This window comes from Oryza sativa, chromosome 9 (genome assembly GCF_034140825.1).
Source record: "Oryza sativa Japonica Group chromosome 9, ASM3414082v1".
Classification (NCBI taxonomy): Eukaryota; Viridiplantae; Streptophyta; class Magnoliopsida; order Poales; family Poaceae; genus Oryza; species Oryza sativa.
This window is the reverse complement of record NC_089043.1, coordinates 14471904-14495048: the sequence shown is the minus strand read 5'-3', so window position 1 is coordinate 14495048 and position 23145 is coordinate 14471904. Positions and strand designations below refer to the sequence as shown.

At 44.2% G+C, this 23145-nt stretch overlaps 2 protein-coding genes across 2 annotated transcripts; one reads left to right on the top strand and one right to left on the bottom strand.

Moving 5' to 3' along the window:
* The first annotated feature begins 652 nt into the window (after nucleotides 1–652).
* Nucleotides 653–3171, top strand: LOC9271729 (ankyrin repeat-containing protein At5g02620). The gene is made up of 4 exons (XM_015755967.3): nucleotides 653–965; nucleotides 1061–1600; nucleotides 1716–2233; nucleotides 2318–3171. Exons 1-4 carry the CDS (start codon nucleotides 653–655, stop codon nucleotides 3008–3010), a joined length of 2064 nt encoding a protein of 687 aa, XP_015611453.2. The 3' UTR covers nucleotides 3011–3171.
* Nucleotides 3172–4103: 932 nt separating this feature from the next.
* LOC4346770 (L-type lectin-domain containing receptor kinase IX.1) lies at nucleotides 4104–8710 on the bottom strand. The gene is made up of 3 exons (XM_015755300.3): nucleotides 8119–8710; nucleotides 6008–8033; nucleotides 4104–4949 (listed from the first exon to the last, which is right to left on the bottom strand). The coding sequence occupies exons 2-3, from the start codon at nucleotides 7480–7482 to the stop codon at nucleotides 4253–4255; spliced, it is 2172 nt and encodes a 723-aa protein (XP_015610786.1). The 5' UTR covers nucleotides 7483–8033; nucleotides 8119–8710; the 3' UTR covers nucleotides 4104–4252.
* Nucleotides 8711–23145: the final 14435 nt, after the last annotated feature.

The following is a 23145-nucleotide window of genomic DNA, read 5'->3' as shown; positions in this document are numbered from 1 at the left end:
TAAACGGGTGCAGCCACAGGAGGCACGGTCGAAGAAGAAGCTTTTGGCATGGTCGAGCGTTTGAACAGGAGACAATATTTGATTGATATTAGTGCCGATAAATGACTTAACTTGAATACAACGTAAACCACGCAAAAGAGAAAATGGCGCAAATAAAAACACACAACGCTGACACCATATAGATGTTAACACGTGCGGTCGTACCTATGCGGTACCTATTATAATTTAGGAAATAATTATACCATTTTCACTCTACTAGCAAAATTATAATTTTACCCTTAGTACCTAAGTACCTATATCAATACTTAAATACTTTTAACATGGTTCCTATGATTGAGAACCGTTGGATCTTTACCTTTTTGGAATGCAAACAACATAAAAGTTCTCTTCTCGAAAATGGTTCCAGTGAGAGTATGTGTTCATTGGGGTTATTGTGCGCGCACATACTTCAGTGTTGTGTTCTGTAAAATACTGAAAAACAGAAGATCAAGCGAGCGATGACAATGTAGCGACTACTTTCGAGTTGACCTGCCAAGTAACCTTACAAGGCGCTGATTGTTAATTAAACGCCTAAACGCGACAGTAATACCAATATCAAGCGATCGAATTGAAGAGCCTGGCTAACATTTGTAATTTCCACCATACGAGAGAGATGGATCATGTTGCTGGTGTTCAATTTGCCGAGCAAATCGAGCAAGCTTTGAGAAAGGCCGACGAGCTCGGCGACGATGACCTGAGAGCCGCGTTACGTCGTGCGAGGAACTCACCGGCTGACACGGCGTTCCAACTCCCTCTGCTGCAACTTCCCGTAGAAGACCCCGTCCATGCCGGAGCAGCAGCCACCCAGCCGGAGCAGCAGAATGCGGGACGCAGGTTGATGTGCCCAGAGCTGTATCGCGCCGCCTTCTCTGGATCTGTAGACAAGCTCCAGGAACTTCTTGTTTCACCCAGTGGAACGGCAGCAGGTACATTCATGTATCGAGTTGCATCCCAATTTGCAGAGTGCAATCTACGAATCTGAAATTAATCGTCTACATTAATTTGACTATTTTATTGACAGAGGAACAAGGAAGAAGGCATGACGGCCAGTGCGTCCTGGACGAGACCACCGCAGGGCTGAACACCGTTCTTCACTTGGCGGCCAGTCAAGGGAAGATTGGGCTTGTGAGGAAGCTCTGCGATGGCGACGACACGGCCGCGGCGGCGGTGGCGGCGCTGCTGCCGAAAGAGACCACCAAGTCGGAGACGGCGTTGCACCACGCCGCGAGGGCGGGGAGGCGCGACATGGTGTCCCTTCTCATCAGGCTAGCTCAGATGCATGGATCCGGCGCTCCCGGGCTACTGGTGACGAAGAACAGCGCGGGCGACACGGCATTGCACGTGGCGGCACGGCACGGGCGCGTGGCGGTGGTGAAGGTCCTGATGGTGGCCGCTCCGGCCTTGTCTTGCGGTGTGAACAACTTCGGAATGTCGCCGCTGTACCTCGCCGTCGTCGGGCGGTCGATTGGCGCCGTGAAAGCCATCGTCCAGTGGAAGCACGCGTCTGCGTCTGGCCCCAAGAGGCAGAACGCTTTGCACGCAGCTGTTCTTCAGAGCGTAGGTGAGCCGTTGACCTACTGAAAACTTCACTTAGTTCTTCAGCTATTCAGAATTCAGAGACACGAAACTTTTTCCAAGAAAATGTTGTTGCAGAGCTAATTTTCAGTCTCATGTAGAAATCACACGCGAGTTATTGTCATGGAACTCGAATCTGGCCAAGGAACCCGATGAATCGGAAAGCACTCCGCTGCACTACGCGGCGTCTGATGGCGTCCGAGAGATCATCAGCATGTTGATTCAGTCGATGCCATCGGCTATGTACATCCCAGACAAAGAAGGATTGACACCTCTTCATGTCGCAGCGAAGATGGGTCATCTTGATGTCATCCAAGACATGCTGAAAGAATGCCCAGACTCTGCCGAGCTTGTCGACAACGAGGGCAGAAACATTCTCCATCTGGCCATCGAGAGAGGCCATGAACCTGTAGTGTCATACATCCTTGGCGATCCATCTCTTGCTGAGCTTTTCAATGAGCAAGACAAGAAAGGGAACACACCCATGCACTACGCGGTGAAGGCCGGGAACCCGCGTCTCGCAATTTTGGAGAGCAGAAACATCAAACTGAACATTGTTAACAACGAAGGGCAAACACCATTCGACCTCGCATCAAACACAACCGGTTTCTTGCACATGGTAGTACTCTCGATTCGAAACTAGTCGTAGCTAGCTTTGTTCATGATTGCATCGAACTAAAAATTGGTTTCTTTTCACTGTCAGATTGGTTTTTTGCTCAGACTGTCAGCCAATGGAGCTCGGTTCGGGGCGCAACGACAAGATTGCATATCCCAATGGAGCAGCAAAAATGTTAAGGAATGGAACGAGAAAACGACCAAGAACCTTGGCATCGTCGCCGTGCTGATCGCCACCATCGCCCTGACCGCCATGTTCAACGTGCCAGGAGGGTACAACTCCGACGGCGTGGCGAACCTCCGCGCGACGACGCCTTACAACGCCTTCCTGGTGCTCGACACCGTGGCCATGGCGTCCTCCGTGATCGCCACCATGCTCCTCACCTACGGCAGGGGGGCGGCACGCTCAAGCACGGCGTGGATATGCATGTCCCTCATCTTCCTCTGGATGGCGCTGATGAGCATGATCCTGGCGTTCATGGCCGCCGTCGTCTCCGGGCTGGACAGCACGACCACCAAGTACATCCTGTGGAGCATCTTCGTGCTGCCGTTCGCCTTCTTGGTCGCGCTCAGCTTCGTCTGGGCCGTGCCAGCGCCGACCTTCACCACACTGCTTCTGTTGCCTCGTGCCCTCGCCGGAGAAGACAGTGGGTGGACGCGTCGGCGCATCGGGCGGCGTTTCCGGTCGGTGGGGGTTTACCTGTTAGTTCTGTACTTGTTCTGGTTCTTGAATGCTGTGGCGTTTTTCCTTACCGTCTATGTCGTCGTAAACGCGATCTGACAGGGCAGTTGTACATATTGTCTGAAAAAATGTTGTGCTATTGGTATTTCACGAGATGAAAAACAAAGGGTGAATAGCCAAAGTAGTCCTCCAAGTTTCACCTAAGGCTTGGTTTAGTCCTTGATGTTTCAATCTATCCATATTAATCCTTCAAGTTTTCATTTTAGTTCAAACTTATCCTTGAACCGACAATTCTCTTGATAAATGACACTTATACCCCCTCATCATTCACATATATAAGAGAAAAATTGTATGCTTGAATTTTTTTATAGATAATGCATATTAAATTATGTAAAACGAAAATAAAATATGTACTAGAAAGTGTATGAGATAGCAATTGCTTAAGTTTACGTGCACATGTTAAAATAATGGGAAGTACATATGCAATGTTGTTTATTCATCTTGGTTTTCTCTTATCTAGTATATAGTTGTATACAAATTAAGGGCAGAAGGGACATTTTCTAATAGAAATATTGACTAGAAATAGCCATATGGCATATTAAGTGGGCCCAAGAATGATTTCAAGCCAAAACAAATATTTGGAGGAGCTATGTGGATAAAATGAAACGTGAAGGACCAAATTAAGCCTTCGTTGAAACTTGAAGGACTAAATTAGCTATTCACCCAAAAACAAATTGCACTTTCTCATCCATTCCATCAGGCTCATCCATCCGCAAATGTAAAATTCCTGACTTTCACCTGAACACGTTCATGATTTCCATTTTACTTTGACCTCTAATAAATTTTCAGGAATGCTACGTAACGGCATCCCGTACATCAGATCCTAATACCTGATACCTGATAAATTTTCAGGTTACTTTGACCGATTAAATAACAGATCCTAATACCTCTAATATATCATCCCCTAATACCTAATCGATATCAAGTGATTTCTTGGTATCGAAATTGCCTGGTATCTGGTAGGATATCGTCTAATAGGTAACCTGATAGAAATCACCTGATACCGGTTAGGACCTCATACGTAACCGGTTTCATCCGTCTGAATGGGATTTTTTTTATAGCAGCCCCCTAAATTTTCAATGCATATAAACTGATAAAAATAGGGATAGAGGATGCTCCGCTCGAACAAGTATAACGACAAAATTATCCAATCCATGAACAGCTTAGGAGTCAGCCATATTTCCCACAGCACCCTGTGTCAATTGTTCCAGTTTCAGTTTTACCAAGAAAATAAATTTCAGTCAGAGTCTGCATTTTACATCGCTAATAGGGCATCGTCTTTTACAGTTTAGTTGGCTCTGAATGTGCAGTGCAGCCGGTTCCACTGGCACTGGAGCTGGTAGTGGTGCCAATTGAAAGATCGCTGTACCTATGTTCTCCCATGGCAAGAAATGGCACACCCTTGTACATCTGCGGCCGAAGAGCCGGCAACCTTGCCTCCTCCGACTGCAGGGCGTGCATAGCCTGCGCCATGGACGGCCGTTCGCTCCGGTCAGGGTGCGCGCACCACAGCCCGACGGCGAGCACGCGCTCCATCTGCAGCTCGTCGTCGCCATCGTCGCTGCACCTGAGCCTCTCGTCCACCGCCTCCACGACGGCGTTCTTGCTGTAGAGGTCCCACACCCATCTCGACAGCACGAAGAGCTCGTCGCTGTCGTCCGGTTCCTCCACGGGGCGACGGCCGGAGACGATCTCGAGGAGGACGATGCCGAAGCTGTAGACGTCGGACTCAGTGCTTGGCCTGCGCGTGTTGACGAGCTCTGGGTCGATGTACCCGGCGGTCCCGAGCACGACCTTGGTTGTCCGTGACTTGGCGCCATGGTCGACGAGCCTCGCCAGGCCAAAGTCCCCAAGCTTGGTGTTGTAGGAGGAGTCGAGCATGATGTTGCTTGGCTTGATGTCGCCGTGGACGACGCACTGCTCCCACTCTTGGTGAAGGTAGTGGAGTGCAGAGCCAAGGCCAATGATGATCTTGTACCTGTTGATGAAAGACTATCGTAGTGAAAATGATATGGATGGCAAGAGAGGATTGTTTGTAGCTATTTTCACCAAGAGACTAGTACCTCCCGAGGACCGGAGACTAACTCAAAAAACTAACTTCTGGTGAATGTGGATGGATTTGAATTCTACATGCTAAATACTAAATTTTAATGATGTTCTTTATATTTTTCTAGGAAACTACACAGCTGAACCTCTAAAGAAAGAGAATTTTTACAGTCCTTCAGAAAGTACCTTGAGGTATCTAAATTTTACACTAAAATTTTTGGTACCTGAAAGTACTTAGTACCTCGAAGTACCAAATTTTTCATTAGAAAATATTGTGCCTCTAGGTATCTTCTCAAGGATGATAAAATTATCCCTAAAGATTATACACAGCTGAACCTCTAAGAAACCAACTGAAGACGCAATGTGGTCTTAATTTTAGTTCCTTAATTGACTCAAATCTACCTGAAAATTTAGCTAGTCCTGTGTTATAGTTGGATAGATATACCATAGCAAAAATAAACACCTGATTAGGACTGAGTCCTGGCCTAACCTTCATAGCCTTGTGATTAGAAGAAAACTATATATCAACTTCACAATCGAAGTACAAAGGGCTGCTGGTATTTAATTAGTTAATCAATTTTCAAGTAGATGTGAGCAGCATTTTTATTCTGCAATCTATTGGGCTATCCTGTGAATTGCCCTGATTGTGGGCCAGTGGCTCTATCTAGAAGCACACCTTATTAATCACCAAACTTATCCAGTAAGATACTCAAAAGGATATGTCTTCTATTAATAACGAATTTTAAAAATTTATTACGATTTCTATTTTTTTTCATTGGACTCGTTGTATGATTTCTTTAAAAAGAACATATCATTACACTGCAAGTGTGACATCCAAGAATTACCATGAGACTGCAAGTTTGTTATCCATGAGTTACCATTAGACTGCAAGTCTGACATCCATGAGTACAACTCTTATCTCTGTTCTCCAAGAAGTTCTAAATTGAAAAAAGCAAACATATTCAGCAAAAGATGAGTTAGATATTGTACCTTTCGGCCCATGTTAGCAACCTCGCATTTTTATATATATGCTTGTCAAGACTACCTTCTGATACGAGCTCATAAACAATCAGGAGTCCCATGCAACTGTCACACCATCCTATTAATTGGACAAGGTTCCGATGCCTCAGCCGACTTATGATTTTGATCTCAGCCTCAAACTCCTTCCTCCCCTGAGCAGATGAGTCTGGTGAGAACTTTTTTATGGCCACAAGCCGTTCCTGATCATCAGTTTTCAGGAAGCCCTGGTAAACATGACCAAAACCCCCTCTTCCTAGCTTCTTCTCCTCTGCAAAGTTACCCGTCGCAGCAGCTAGTTCACTGTAATGATACCTTTTGGGGCCAACACCTTTTGCAAACTTAATTTCATCAAGTTCCTTTTTTGAATAAAAAATTTCATCAAGTTCAATCTGACAATCTCCATCAGAGATTTCATTTGATTTCTTCCATACTAATCGACGTCGTAGAAGAAAACCCATGAAAGCACATACCAGCACAAAGGATACTGCAACTGAAATAGCTATTATACCATGTAATTTACCTTGTGATTGGGAGCTCAAAGTTTCTGTGCGCACAGGTGCTGCTCCTGGTGACATTATTGGTTCAGAGCTGATAGTTTCTGGGGGCACAGGTGCTGCTCCTGGTGGCATTACTGAAGAATTCATCCATGTTAGGGTGGAGTTGAATGACCATGACAGCACCCGGTGTACTTCAATGGAGCTTCCGGTAGAAGCAGAGAAACCAACAGCGACCACCTCAGGCAAGCATCTTCTCATATCAACGCTGGCACTGACATGGTAGGAGGTTCCGTTGATCCAGAAGGTGACTGCCAGTATCTCTGCACTGCTGTCGTAGCTGATATCGGCAGTCATGGTGGTGCCGCTTGCTAAGTTCTTGTCCGGTGAGGTTGCCGCGACAGAGACGATGGAGTTAACATCGATCCCGACATGGTTGCCATCCTTCTCCCATTCCTTGTTCATGTAGGTGTCAAACTCGACTGCCACGATCCTAGCGGTGCCCGTTGCGTTCTTGTTGTTGCTGCCATTGAAGAGGCCGAGGTTTCCGCCATAGCTGCGATGAGGGATGCCTGACGGGTAATGGCCGAGGAAGAAGGCCATACCGTCAGCACTGACGTCCAGGTTGGCCGGCTTGATTTGGAAGGAGAAGGTGGTCCTGAAGCTGGCCACCTCACCGGTGGTGTTGTTCCAGAGCGGCACCGGCCGTGCATACCACACGCGGCCGATGCTGCAGAGGTTTCTGTCGCTGATGTCGGTCTTTGTCAGCTCAATCGTATGGGCGTAGGGGTAGGCATCGCCAGCACAGGCGATCTCTGAACCAGGGGTACAGTACGAACCAGGCTCGGAGAAGTCAAATCTGAAGTTGAGTGAGGTAGCATGGTGAACATGGATGAGCAACAGCAAGTTGTAGAGGTGAAGCTGTGTGAATAGAAGGCGATGAGAGCTCATTGCTGCCACTGCTGATGCTTGGGAGAACTGCTAGCCATAATTTTGCAAGACAGCGGGGTAGCTGTCTGACTGGCCGGCCGGCTAACCAGGTTGAAGCCTTCCAAATGGCGGACTATTAGCATTTCATAATTGGCCCAAACCCATTCATTAATAGTAGGCTATGCAATATGTCTTATCACATAGTCCAACGCTTGCAACAATGTTGCATTGTGGAGTCATAACCGGCTTCAAGTGACATGCAATTGGTCTTATCACATAATCTGACAGAGCTATGCAGCTGTGGAGGAAACCAGTTAGGCCAAAGAAGACAAGCAAATGGAGCCAAAAGGTGGTACCTGTGGAGAGATGGGAGATGCAAAGAATTCATCCTTTGGGTCATCTTGTTGCTTTATTGCTTATTATAATGAACCAGAAACCAAATCTGTGCAACCTGATGGTAAAATCTGAATGAATCAAAGAATTCCTGGGCGCCCTCCAACAATATAGAACAGAAATGATCTCCACCCGGTATGTTCAGTGATATTGCAACATGTCTCTCCGTGTAAATTTCCCTGTTTAGCATAAGCATCCAACAGAAATCAGCACAAGACGAATCATGTAACGGCAAGACATCTAACAGAGGAAGAAGAGAGATACCGAGCGCCTGTCTGACCCTGCGCCGCCGGGACATGCGCACCAGAGCTGCAGAGCACTCCCGACGAACGTGCTGTAGCAAAAGCCCGAGCTGCACGGCGTGGGCGTGCACATGCCGGGGGAAGCAGGCGCAGTCTGGTCAACGACGCGTAACGGCGAGACGTTGTCCGGGTCAGGCAATTCGTCGAACATCCTGCGCGCGATGTGGGGCGAGCCGTGACAGCCGAGCAGGTGGTGTGGATCCTCAGGCGGGCGCGGCGGGGAAAGCTAGCTTGGAGCCATCACGCCACGCGCAGCAGGTGGTAGCGGAGATGTACGCCGGCGGGTGGATTGAGATTTTGAGGGTGCCTCTCCAATCACCTGCGGTTGCCCTACCTTACCACAGAATGGATTGAGAGTGATTAGGGGATGTCGCGCCGTCGCGTTGGCCGGCAGAGAAACTACGTTGCCGGCAACAGATCAAGGCTTTCATCATGTCCGGTGATGGAAAGCAGCTCGAGCTCCGGTTGACACAGAGCTCCGTCCACCGGCGGCCGGCGGGGAGCACGGGTCTTCTTGTCAGAGACTTCGGTGGTGTTATTTAAGATTGAAGATCAAGTCTATTACGTAAAATGCGATGGTATTAAGTATAATTAATTGAGTTTTAATTATTATAAATTTGAAAAATAGATTAATTTGATATTTTAGAGCAATTTTTATATAGAAAGTTTCATACAAAACCTATCATTTAGCAGTTTGACAAGCGACTATCTAAAATTTTATCCAATTCTAAGGGTCCACGTTACTATTAGCCAGCTGTAAACATATTTTAGTGAGATAAAATATGAGAGATAAGAGCATTAGACTACAGATCTGTAGCTAGCTGCAACGCGGACTCCAAGACGCAATGTATGTATGGGACCATATATTAATAGTATAATAAGCAACTATTATATGATCTAGCATGGTAGCCCGCGCAGATTGCGCAGCTAGCATCATTATATTTTCTCTCATGTAATAACATATATGTTTTCTCAATGTATTATTCAAATATATTAAAATGACAATATAATTTTAAATTTTATACTAACTTTACGAAACTACTAATGTGTAATATTTATATTGTATTATATATACGTGTTAGTTATTAATTATTTTTAATATCAAATTTTAGTTATTTGTAAATTATATACCTATATGGATTCTAGACTCGTCTTTCAATATTTCTTTTTTTTTAATTCTGAATTTTCGTTATCTGTAAATTGTATTTCTATATGGACTTTAGGCTCTTCTTCCATTTGTAAATTGTATTTTTATATGGATTCTAAACTCTACTTTAATTTTATTATGTTTATTCCAAATTTTAGATTAATTTTAAATTCCTATATGGACTCTATACTCTACTTCTAATATTTCTTATTTTTTAATTCTGGATTTCTATTTTTTTCTTAATTGTATTTCTATATGGACTCTATACTATACTTCTAATATTCCTTATTTTTAATTCTAAATTTCTATTATTTCCTAATTGTATTTCTATATGGACTCTATACTCTACTTCTAATATTCCTTATTTTTAATTCCGAATTTTAATTATTTCCTAATTGTATTTCTATATAGACTATATTCTACCTCTAATATTCCTTATTTTCTAATATTTCTTTTTTTTAATTCCGAATTTCAGTTATTTCCTAATTGTATTTCTATATGGACTCTATACTCTACTTCTAATATTCCTTATTTTTGAATTCCTAATTTCAGTTATTTTCTAATTGTATTTCTATATGGACTCTATACTCTACTTCTAATATTCCTTATTTTTAATTTCGAATTTCAATTATTTCCTAATTGTATTTCTATATGGACTCTAATCTCCTCTTCTAATATTTCTTATTTTTTATTTCCGAATTTCAACTATTTCTAAATTGTATTTCTATATGGAATGTAGTCTCCTCTTCTAATATTTCTTATTTTTTAATTCCGAATTTCAGCTATTTCTAAATTGTATTTCTATATGGACTCTGCTTTTTTTTTCTCCGATTAATGTGAAAATTTCTAGACCGTGAGAGCGAACGTGGAGGCAACTTTTTCTATTCCTTTAATAATATAATAGATTGGTTATAAGATTGGCTATAGATGAATTGGAGCTAGCAGTGGACTAATGCGCTATATTATTGCTCACACGTCTCGACGTTGTAGCATGCATAAGTACGCTTGTTTACATACTAAGAATATATACACATAGGGCCCATTCAGATTGATGGCATTTTATACCATACTATTATTTGGTAAAATTGATAGTTACGTGGTTATATGTAGTTTGTTATTAAATATTGGTAATGTATATAGAATTTTGGCAACATTATTAACCTAATCCTATCAAAATTTGGCAATGTTGCCAATTTTACTAAAAATTTGACAATGCCAAAATTTGGTAAGGTTTATTTGATATCAATCCGAACAGACCCATAGATATAAGTGTATATGTACGTACACCATGTATATATATTTAAATCTTGTATACGTAAACTTTATATGTATGGACTGAAATAAGTGCAATCTGTTAAAAAAAGAAAAGGGCCCGATTTGACCCATTGAATCGAATCAGCCCAATAAGGATATGTTTGGCATATTTCCATCTCTTCTCAAGCTGAGCTCAAGCTCACTCTAGCTTCATCTAGAATACGAGCGGGGTTGAGTAGAGCACCTCATAAAATAACCTAAAAAGGTGGAGCTGAGTTTAGTCTGTGTTCGTTTCGGATGGTTGGGAACCAAACTCCTTCACACGAAAAACGGAGCAGCCTATTAGCACGTGAATAATTAAGTATTACTTATTTTTTTAAAAAAAAATAGATCATTATGATTTTTTTAAGCAAGTTTCGTATAGAAACTTTTTACAAAAAAGTATTGTTTAGCAATTTGAAAATCGTATGCGCGGAATACGATAGAGAGGGGTTGGGAACTAGGAGCAAAGAACACAGCCAGGGTGTGTTTGCTGGAGCTATTTCCCAACAGCACAGTGCGCACGGAAAACGAAGCGGTCCATTAACACGTGATTAATTAATTATTAGCTAATTTTTTTTCAAAAATGGAGCAATATGATTTTTCTAAGCAACTTTCGTATAAAAACTTTTTACAAAAAATACATCGTTTAACCGTTTAGAAAGCGTGCGTGCTCCACAACCCAACTTCTGTAGCTAAATTACCCATGACACAAATTACAAAAAATAGAAAAGACTAAAAACGTGGGCTAAAAATGCTAATAGGTTGATCCGGCGCGCGATTAGTCGTCCATCAGCAATTTCACCAAAGTACGGCCCGCCTCAAGTTTAATTGACGAACAAACTGAATATAATCTATTATCTTCTATTATTATATACTAAAAATTCACTAAGCTTGCTATAAATACTCCTAAACCGCCATGTGACATCCTACAAATACTACTAAGCCACCACGTGATACACTAATAAATTAAATAAAATCTTTAAAGAAAGCAAACATCTAACCATTGATTTTCATTAAATTTGGTGAACACATTATATGTAACCATATTAGATTTATCTATAAAAAAACCGTCTTCCCATATCTGGGCCCACCTGCGCCTGATGGCATGTACGTACGTATATACGTACGTTTCACACGTCTATTCCCTCCTCTCAATTATTTCCCCTCTTTTTTACCTATTTCTTTTCCTATTTTCACGCTTTTAGAAAAACAAAAATTCTATGCGAAACAAATAAGCAAATATAACATCTAAATCAAAATACTAATATTTGATCCGCTTATTTCTTTTGATTATTTTGCATTTAAAAACTCATACAATTTAATTCAACTTTGAGAATAAATATGTCACGTTAGTTAGGGCTACATCTTCCGACTTTTCCGTGCCACTTAAGAAATTATAGAATTATAAAAATAATTATATATATATTATCGTCGTGCATACGTTGATAAAAAATAATAGATATAATAAAAGTAATATGAACATAACTTTGAGCAATATTAAAAAAATAGACCCCCATTCTAACACAACAATAAGTCAAAACAACATTATTAGATTATTAGATTTGTAGTGTGCTCCTAACAAAAAATGATTTGTAATGTTCATACTTTCAAAATAACCGTTGAAGTTGTAATATTGTAACTTTTAATGTTTGTACATGTCGACCTTTTCCTCTACAACCGTTGGAGTTTAAACATAATTAATATTAGTATAAAGTCTATAACATCCTGTGCAGTTGACCCATATAGACCTATATAGGGCTTACCTTATGTATCATTTTAAAAGTATGAACATTACAAATCATTTTTTTGTTAGGAGCACACTACAAATCTAATAAATAGGCAGCAAACATTTTTTTAATCAACTTTGTTTAATTAGTTCCTTCACCAAAGTGTATGCCTATGCCCTTATAGAGGATTCAAGTTTTTAATGTTTGTATTGTGAACAACTAATATTACTTTCTTTTGGGAAGTGTATGTTTTCATGATATCCTAGTTTCTTTTGAAAAGTGTATGTTTTCATCTCTCAAGAGGAAATCTCCAAGACAAAGCATTATCTTTCTTTTTATATGCATATTGTATGCCACTCTTTCATTCCCAACACAGGTTGTTTTAATCTTCTCAATCTATTTTTTTGCAAATCAATAAATGCAAGTTGTTTTAGCCTTCTCAAACTATTTATATGCAAATTTGTGGCAGCACGAATTGCTACTTATATTCATATTCAGGAAAAAGTCTGAATTATCCCTTATCAATCAGGGCAGTACAAATTACCCCTCAATTAAAAAACTCATTCTCCACCCTCAACTTTTTATACCGAACGAATTACCCCCTGACAGATTCTGAAGCAATTTTGGTCCTACATACTCCCTCCATTTCAGGTTATAAGACTTTCTGGCATTGTCCACATTCATATAGATATTAATGAATCTAGGCATACATATATCTAGATGTATTAACATATATATGAATATGAGCAATGCTAAAAAGTCTTATAATACGAAACGGAGGAAGTAGCTTACGCGTGGCAGTCTAGTTAGCATAAAAAAAAAGTAGGGCTCACATGTGATGACAAAAAGAAGAGGACAAGTGGATCCCACCATTTTTTTATTTTTCTATGTTGATTGAACTGCGTAGGACCAAAACTATTTCGGAGTCAGTCAGGGGGTAATTCGTTCGATATGAAAAGTTGAGGGTGAAGAATGTCTGGTTTTTGAAATGAGGGGTATCATACTACCATATAGCTAGGAGGGAAATTCGGATTTTTTTTTTCCTTACATGTATATGTGATACATAAAGACCGCACGCTATCCATGAGAATTAGCCTTCCCAACTATATATATACACCTCCTTGGCTACAACAATTTATTTATATGGTCACATTCGACTGCGTCAACTATGGCTACAGGGTATCAACCCAACGCGAATGGCTGGTAAGGCTAAAACCCAATAAGTTGTAGCAGTGAAGCCAATCGGACCTTACGACACACTTACCTATCTGCTAAGTTTCGACGTCGCCCCTGCTACTTTGCTGACTCTTTTCCATCGATTTTGTCACTACTGAGTACGCACCATCAATTCCTTTTCCGGTTTACCCCCCCCCCCCTCCTTCAAGCATTACCGTCAGTTTTACCCCCATTCCGCGACAAGTGGATTTTATTTTTTGGTTTGTCAACATGATATGCTATTTGAAGTGATTTAGAAATTTCAGAAAACTGTGTTCAGAATTGAACTTGTTATCCATAAAAGAAGGAGATGAGGAATTGAACTTGTGATCATTTTCCTTTTGCCTACATTTTATTTAGGGCCCCTTTGATTTGTAGGAAAAATGTAGGAATTTTGGAGGATTTCAATCCTACGGAAAAAAATCCATTGAAGGCCTTTGAAACAAAGGATTGAATCCTATCCAATCCTTTAAAATTCCTATGGAATGGGTAATCCTATGCACATTTTGGAGGAAAGTTAGCAAGAGGTCTAACCTCTTGGAACATTTCCTCTGAGTCTATCTCTCTCATCTGATCTATCTCTCTCATCTGATTCCTGCGTTTTTCCTGTGGTCCAATCAAACGGCCATTCCTGTGTTTTTCCTGTGTTTTGCAATCCTCTGTTTTACAATTGTATTTCTGTCCGAATCCTGTGTTTTTCCTATTCCTCTATTTTTTTTCATTCCTACGATTCAAAGGGGCCTTTAGAGATTAATTTTTAGGATGTCCACTTGTTCCCCTTTCTTTTCCTTTCAGTGAGCTCCTGACCTCAGTCCTCAAGAAATTCCATTTACCTGCACGTCTGTCTGATATTTCTTTATGAAGGTCTCAAACTGAAATGGTCCAGCCCTGATAGAACACCAGCAAAGGCTCACGGCCCATTTCTAATACTACATAGCTGTAGAATTTTTTTCGTTTTTAGATTTTTTTTTTAATATTTACAGAAATAATCTATCGACCAAAAAAAATTGCAGAAATAGCCCCTGCCGCCCTAATGGTGGGCGGCAAGCTGACGTGGCAGACGGTGGGTCGACCGCGCCGTCTGCCGCCGTCGGCCAAAATTGCGATTAGGCCCTTGCCGCCCGTACAGAGGGCGGCAAGGGGCTAATTGCAATTTTGGCCGCCCATAAAGAGCTTGCGGCCGTACTTTTTCATCTGGGTCCCTTGCCGCCCGATGAAAAAAGTACGGCCAAAAGATTTTTCTATGTTATGTTAATAATAAATAAAGAAGTATTTATTGGTAAAACTTGTTAATATTGTTATAAAAATGTATTGAAGTTAGTTGTTGCGCAATTTCATATGTTAAGTGAGGTATTATTTTGTACCTTATTCGACGTATTAGTACTCGAATAATTTATATCGGCCTATCGCAGTCTGGGTCGTAGAAACATTATATGGACTTAAACAAGGAGAATTATGTAACATGAAGAAATAGTAGTACAATTTGAACATGATACAACTATTTGCATTGCGGTTACATAGATGATATTAGATTCGAACTAGGAGGGAGGTAGTGCAATAGTTGAACACAACGACGATGTAGTAATGGGACAAGGAAGCATGACAGTAGAAATTTCAATATGCCAAGTTGTCCGATAATAGCTAACCCCTACGTGAGGATCCCTCTCCTCTCTCAAACCGCGTTTTAGTAACCCTGTATTGCTCTGGTAGTTCAAGCTGCACAACACGGCTAGGTGGAGTTAGAACCCTTCTGGTGTCTATCCATTCTCTGTATTGACATCTCCTTGGTGGTTCCTGGGAGGAAAGAATAGATGTAAAGCAAGCAAAGTTAGTAAATGTTGTGAGAAAATAAGGATTCATATAATCAAAATATTCTAACCATGAAATCGTCGTCAAGAATATTTGGACAAACAAAGAACCTTCAACCCAATGTTGTAGGATTTATGGAACGAAGAACCTGACAACGATCACCACACCTGCATCTTGGACGGGCTTCCCATGGAGGGAGTGCCGTAGTTAGCACCCGCCAGTCGCTCTGTTGTTCACGACATTGTCGTTCATAAGCCGCTTTTCTCTATAAGTATTGCTTAGTACTTTCGGATGCGAAATACCAGCGACCTTCTTGTAAACAAGTGGTTAGGTCGAGAACGGGATTTTCTGTATCGACCCACTTGATGTATGCGCAAGCCGTAGTGCGGGTCTGCCGAATAGAGTAGTGTTACGAAGAATAAAGCGATTGCCCATACGGAATGAATAAGCATATGCAGATAATAAAATACCTCACGGTCATAGTTAGGGCACCTAAAAAAGCGCCTTCCTCGAATATCAGGATTCCTCGAAGCCATTAGTTGGCATCGATCACCGCATAGGCAGAGAGGACGCTGGCACCAAGGTGGTAGTAGGTATACACAAGGATCGCTACGCCAGTTTGGATCCTCAACACCTCGGCGTCTAGCCATTGACGAAAGCCGGTCGGATTTGTAATGAAGCAAGTGGGGAAGAGAGTACTGAATGTGACTGAGTTCTGAAAGATTGTGAGGCCTCACTCGTTAAGGCGACTTATATAGGCGCAAAAAATCGAGTGATACCCCTGACATGTGAACGTGGTGGGGTATGGTGGGTACGCCTGATTGGCGCCGAAAGATACATGCATGATCGGCGCCGAAAGTTACATTGGTCGTATGCGCCAAATGGCGGGCAAATACTCGTATCACACGCGAATAAAGGAGGCTGCATCGATGCGGCAGAAAGTAGTCGTGCATGCGCCGAAAGGTATCGTGCATGCGCCGAAAGGTATCGTGCACATATAACAACAACGTAGTCATTACACAAGCATACAGTACTGGAAAGTGAAGCAAGTAAACAAAGAGAAGACTGCTCTACTGGCCCTGCCCCGCGCCGCGACCACGCTTGGTCCTCCGGGCCTGTGCTCGCACGTGGAACGATCCGGTGGCACAGCACGGGTAGCACGAGTGTCCCACGGAGGAGTGGCCTGCGCCTGGTCCTGCGTCTGCACCGGCGGTGCGCCTCCCAGCTGTGAGGGGCCGATGACGTCCTCTGTCAAGCCTGAAGCGAAGTCGAAGTCAGTGATGTCGAAGAGGAAGGTGGAAGGCAACAAGCGGTCCGACGAGGTCCCAGCATGGTCCAGTGGTGGACCCTGACTCGACGTGCCGGCTGCCTGTGACGAAGTCCCGGTGTACTGCCAGAACTGCGTTGAGTGCGAGGTCGACACAGCTGCCTGAGACGCTGACCCTGCAGCCTGGGAGAAGTGGGCGGCCTACGTCATAGCGAACTGGGCGAAACCTACACATCGACAACGGGACCCTTGTAAGCTAAGACATAAAATGTATGTAAATTGATTGTCGAAGTAATGTTGTTTTTTTAAGTACCTGTGGGGGGCACAACAGAAGGCCTAGCCGAGGAAGGCGGGGTGCTGAACGGTGCACGAAATCCTGAAGCAATCGGCAAGTGAAACGGCTCACTTATATGTGCGAGGCATGTACAGAAATAGTAATAAAAATACTTACCTCCGTGCGGAGGGGGAGTCGGCCTAGGAACGTGCGCAGCTGGACGGGGACCAGTCGGTACGGGTGGCCGCTGTACAGCTGCGTCTGCCCGAGCAACGTCGTCTGCACGACAGGTGAGCACTCGGAGAATCGAGCGCATCGACTCCACCATCCGCGTGTACGTCGTCAGGTGCTCCTCTACGGGTACCGGAATCCCCGCGCCTAAACGTTGGATCGTCGTTGAACCGTCAACGACGACCCGGTTGATGTCGTCGACCTGCATGGTTAATTTGTTCATAAATATTCGTAAAATTTGACGAAGAGAAAGACATGAAAACATAAAGGAATGGTGCGATGCAGGGTACTCACAGCACGAGCGAAGTCCTGGTCGCGGTGCCTGGCATATAGGTCTCTAGTGCTCGCAACGTGGGGCTGCTGCTCCAAGGGAGCGAAGGTGACCCTAGTACGGGTGCGTGGCTGGTACCAGCGTAGGTAGGCCTGGTACGACTCCTCAGTGTGTGGCTCTCCCTCGTGGTCCACGACCTCCTCGGTTGCGAGCAACCAGTCCTCAACAAAAGTCGCCAACTTGGCGGGCCAGTCGCCAGCTGACTGCTGACCCTTGCGCGAGTACCTGCGAATTAATGTGTAATATTAGTGTGAAACGACAGATGTTACAAATTATTGTGAACAGGCAGATTTTAATGCAACAACTGAAAGCGTAGTGCAAGATCTTACCAGTGAACAGCAGCTGGGACGGTGGTCGGAAACGGTACTGGAAAGGGCTGACGGAAGCCGAACTGCCACATCACGCGGAAAGGGGCGTGAGGCTCAACGCAGATGTCGAAGACCATCGGAACCGTAGTCATCCAGTACGCCTGGTCCCTGGTGCAGAGTGTGGACAGACCCAACGGCGCACGAGCCTGGGTAGCCGCGGCACTGTAGGGCTCCCACACGACGTCAGTCGGCAGAAGGCGGTCGAACTCCATAACAAACTCAGGATACGACCGCCTAACCTGGACGTGAGCCCATCGGCGCTGCAATACGAAACGATCGATGTGATGTACAATGAACTTAGCAATTAACTTAACAATACGATAAGATCGATGCAACGTACCTGACGACGGCACCACAGAGTACCCATCGTAGGGTAGTCGACCTCTGGTCGCTCCTCGTACAGTGACTCCTCGTATGCGTGCTGGTCCACCTCAGGGCGGCCGATCGCAATCCTCTCAGCTGCCCAGATAGAAAGAAAGAGAGGGCACCTACCAAAGGTCGCGCTGGGATCCGTCTTCGTGCAAGACTCACAAAGTGCACGGTACAGAGCTGCCAACAACGCGGAACCCCAGCTCCACTGAGGCACCTCGCCTACCGCAGCATCGGCGATGCTCCTGGCGTAGTGCACGAGTCCCTTGTCGACCGCGTGCCCATGACCGCCACAGAACATCACCCAGCCAAAAAGCCAGAGCAAGTACGCCTCCAAACATCGGCTGTAGGAGTACTCGTCGGCCTCCGCCTGTAGCTGCTCAACCTACAAGCCGTCGATAAAATGATAGGCACCTTAACTACGGACTAAATATGTAATACGATTGTCATTTCGGTAAAAAACACTCACGGTGAACTGAAGCAGCCACCTCTTCGTAGGTCCGGTGTTGCGGTAGTGTGCCAACGGCTCGAGTGGGAGGTGCGGTGCGCGCTGTACTAGTGCGAAACGTGCCGTCAGATCGTCCTGCCAGTCCACAGCCGTGGTCACTGGCCCAACAGCGTCTCCCGCGAGCGGTAGCCCCAACAAGTACGATACGTCCTGTAGGGTAGGGGCTACCTCACCGCACGGCAAGTGAAAAGTGTGCGTCTCTGGCCTCCATCGATCGACCAAAGCTGCTAGGAGGGACCTGTCCACAGACCATCGTCTGGCCGGGTCCGCGTCACCGGCCGCAGCCTCCACCAGCCGACACATCGGTAGGAGGCCGGCCTCACGTAGCCTGCAATAACAAATTAATATGTCATTATAAAAAATATTACAGTGCAACTAACTTATAGTAAAACACTGTTCGTACCTCTCGACAAAGGAGTCGTGAACCATGAGTAGCTCACCGCACGTCCGTGCCCGGAACGTCCCAAGCTGAGCCCCCTGCACCGCAGTAAGGTGAGACCGGTGTCGGTGATCTATCGCCGGGTCCAATAACTGAGGTGTATCCTGACGTGCCATCTCTGAAAAATATAGTGTTTCGTGTTAGAACAATTCAAAAAATAGTACTGTAAAACAAAAGATAACTTGCAAAATTATGAAATAGTAATAAAATCATGAGATTAATTATGTACAACAAGAGTACAGGCTATTTAAATATAGCAAACGTTACTAATGGTACATAACGATGACGTGCAATTTAACATATATGTAGAGTTCAATAATATAACATAACATTACGTATCGAAGTCCGACATACATCAGCATACCTAAAGACGTTAGGCGCCTTAGTCCAACGTTACATCACGAGACCTAAAGACATGACATGCCGAAGTCTGACATTACACGACGAAACATAAACACATCGATAAGTTCGAAACGAATTACAAGCAAATCCACATGCCGACATAGAACATAAGAACTACACCACGTAGCCAGACGTGGCACGACGACGCCTAGGACGTGGTCGAGTGGAGGTAGTGCCTTCACCCGTAGGGCGAGCTCCATCTGCTGCTGATCCTGATAGTCCTGCCTCCGCCGCACTTGGTTTCTCCTTGTCTTTAGGACAATGCTTGTAGGTGTGCCCATGTTCATCGCATTTGCTGCAACGCTTCACCCTACCAGCCTCCGACTCGTCCATATCGTTGCGGATGCGATGAGTCCTCCTCCTTCCAGCCTTGCCTCGGAGCTTCGATGGGTCAGGAATATTGAGTACTTCATCGTTAGTCTCTGTGAACTCCCCAGCTATGCCGAACCCATAAATCTCGCCGCTCCATGTATGATATATTGTTGCTTACTGAAGTACTGTGACACATATACTACATCTGGTATGCCACACTCCGCTGCGGCAGCAATGACATGGGTGCATGCCCTGTGGAGCAGCTTCGGCTTTGCACAAGAGCAATGACATGTGCCGTCGGCTTTGAGAACACACTCCTGCTTCACTCTCTTGCGGTAGATACCCCTGCCTGCCTTATCTTGACATAGTATCTCAAACCTGTGCTGTTGGGTACCTTGCACTAGAGCTCGATGTTTCATGGCCTTTTTACGCAACTCCTCTAGCTTTTTCTGCATGAAAGCTCCAAACAAAATGCTGTTGTTCGGCATAGAGGGAAGAACTGCCTGGAACCGATCCCTAAATTACCTGCATGTCCCATGTAAAATGAACTCCACTATGCCAACTAGTGGCAGTCCACGGACACCGCGCATCACCCAGTTGTAAACTTCTGCCAAATTTGTTGTCATTATTCCATATCTAGCACCACCTGTGTCATACGCCTTGGCCCATTTCTCTTTTGGTTCATGCAGAATCCACTGAGAAAATTTCCGAATCTCCAATCCAGTTCTTCTAACCAATGTTGGACTATCCGTTGGGAGAGGTCCAAGAGCTTGAGGAGGGTCAGCAACGGCGGTCGATGGAGCCGCTGCACGCTGATCACTGCATTTGGCTGTCAACTCATCTAATCTCTTCCAAAGCGCATTGAATTTTTTCTCCTGGTTCTGATTGCACAGCCTCTTGAACATGTTCATGAGCTCCTTGTTCTTGAATTGCTTAAAGAAATTAGCTCCCATATGACGCATGCACCACCTACTCTGTACATCTTCCCAAACACCGAGGTATCCTCGTTCCATACTCCCAAACTGCAACTCTCCTATCGCTCGCAGAATGCCAGCGTGCCTATCATGTATCAGGCATACATTTAGCCTCATACCAACAACTTTTGTTTTAACCAATTTCAGGAACCAGTACCAGCTGTCGGTATTCTCACTCTCAACAAAAGCAAATGCCAAGGGCAATACCTGATTGTTCCCATCTACCCCTATTGCTGTTAGTATCTGGCCCTGATACTTTCCTGTCAAGAATGTCCCATCAATGCAGAGAACAGGACGACAGTTCACAAATGCCATCTTGCATACATGTAGAGCTAAGAACGCCCTTTGCAGCACACTCTTGCCAGGATGTTCAATTGAGGGGAATTTCTTCACTTCGTAAGAGCTCCTACGGTTTCTTTCCTCGATAACACCAAGCAGGCATGGCAAATTGTCATACGAGGCTTCGTAAGTTTCAAATCTCATCTCTATTATTTTCTGTTTGGCCCTCCAGGCCTTGGCATAGCTAATAGTATACTTGTATGTCTCTTCAATGTGTCGGATTATTGACCTTGGTTCATATGTGAGATTATCGATGACATGCGCATACATCTCAGATGCAACAAATGCACATGTAATGTTCCTGTGGTATTTCTGAACACCAGGTAGAAAACATGTATGCTTGGTAATAACTGACACTGTCCAATAATCCTTCCATTTCCCCTTATACGCGTGCACTCTCCAGGGACAACAATCTTTTTCCTTAACACACCGAACTTCATATTGCGACCGGTTCGACTTGGCAACCCAAAACTCTCTATGAAGTGACACTGCAAAATGTTTTACCGCCTCCTTCATATCTTCTGCTCTACTATAAATCGCTCCCTGAATAACCTCATTTTCTTTGTACTCCCATCTCACACTATCCTCTTCAGAGACGATCAGCCCAGAAAAATCCTCACTAGCCCATTCTGCTGGATTAATATCCGTCTCATCATCTGACGAATCACCTTCCTCTACACGCTCGTTGTCAGAATCCTTCCTCTCCATTTCATCCACAATGGCACCGACAGTCTCCCCCTCGTCAGCCACTCCACCTGGTTGAATGCCCACTGGAGCTACTACGCCCCCGTCCTCTCGTGCGTTGACCTCCTCCACAGAAGTCTCGTTTACTTCAGCACTTGGTCCCTCGCCATCATCCATGTTCGTCTGCACACCTGGATCCTTCGGGTGAACAAACGGAACCAAAGCTAGAGGCCACCCGCGTTGCAATGCATTTTCCAAATACCATCTCCACACTCGAGAGTTTTGAACTGGCATTAGTTCCCAATAAAAACCCTCAGTTGCCCGACTTACTATAACATTGATTGTTATGTCACTTGTCTGTGGATCAACTCTCAAGCCCCTCATTAACCATCCTTTTATAGAAGGTACACTCCTCTCAGCCGGTCTATCAATTCCCCTTTCTGATACAATAAAATCTGACAGATCTACCCCAGTTGGCCCGTAACGGACGTTTCCTGGTCCATGGTAAACTTGGAATATTTGTTTGTTCGACATATCTGTCAACGAAATAACTAGATCATATTACTCTTTCATGCAATAAACATCTACAACGTAACATCTTCTTGTGTAAGCCAATGCAACGGTAATGTATTAATTCCAAACTAGCAGATCTACGTAGTTACCGATATCTACAATACGCACTTCTAGATTAGTACAACTAAAACCCTAAAAATATAATGCATTTATTCAAACAAATTTTTAAAGAATACACACTATTTAACTCAATAGTCACATATAGGATCTATGAATATTACCTGAAATCGGCGTCTGAATCCGGCAGGGCTTCGCCCCTTCTTCTCTTCTCCTCCCCTCTCTTCTTTTTTTTTCACTGGAATTGAGGAGAGAAGAATGAGGGCTGGGGGCTGGGCAGCAGGCCTTTTATAGGCAGCGAGGCCTGCCGCCCGGCCAGAGGGCGGCAAGGGGCCGCCTGCAAAATAGCCGGCCCCGACTGGCTTTTTTGCATTCGGGCCCCTTGCCGCCCCACCAGAGGGCGGCAAGGGTTTTCCTGCAAAAAACCCTCCCTCCGTCACCACCCGTTCCTCCCCCGTTTGCCACGTCAGCTTGCCGCCCCAGAGGTGGGCGGCAGGGGCTATTTCTGCAATTTTTTTTTGTCCATAGATTATTTCTGTAAATATTAAAAAAAAATCTAAAACCGAAAAAAAATCCATAGCTGTACCTATTTTGAGACTGAGGACAAATGGCTGATTACCCAAAGAGGCCCATCCTCTCAACTGTCAAGCCTCAATACTGATCCTGT

Bases quoted from the DNA above. Each gene is read 5' to 3' on its own strand.
- LOC9271729 (XM_015755967.3), top strand. From the start codon at position 653: ATGGATCATGTTGCTGGTGTTCAATTTGCCGAGCAAATCGAGCAAGCT. The intron at 1,601-1,715 runs GTGAGCCGTTGA...AGTCTCATGTAG, and splicing joins AGCTGTTCTTCAGAGCGTAG to AAATCACACGCGAGTTATTG. The intron at 2,234-2,317 runs GTAGTACTCTCG...TTTCACTGTCAG, and splicing joins CAACCGGTTTCTTGCACATG to ATTGGTTTTTTGCTCAGACT.
- LOC4346770 (XM_015755300.3), bottom strand. From the start codon at position 7,482: ATGAGCTCTCATCGCCTTCTATTCACACAGCTTCACCTCTACAACTTG. The intron at 4,950-6,007 runs GTACAATATCTA...TTTCATCAACAG, and splicing joins TTGCTAACATGGGCCGAAAG to GTACAAGATCATCATTGGCC.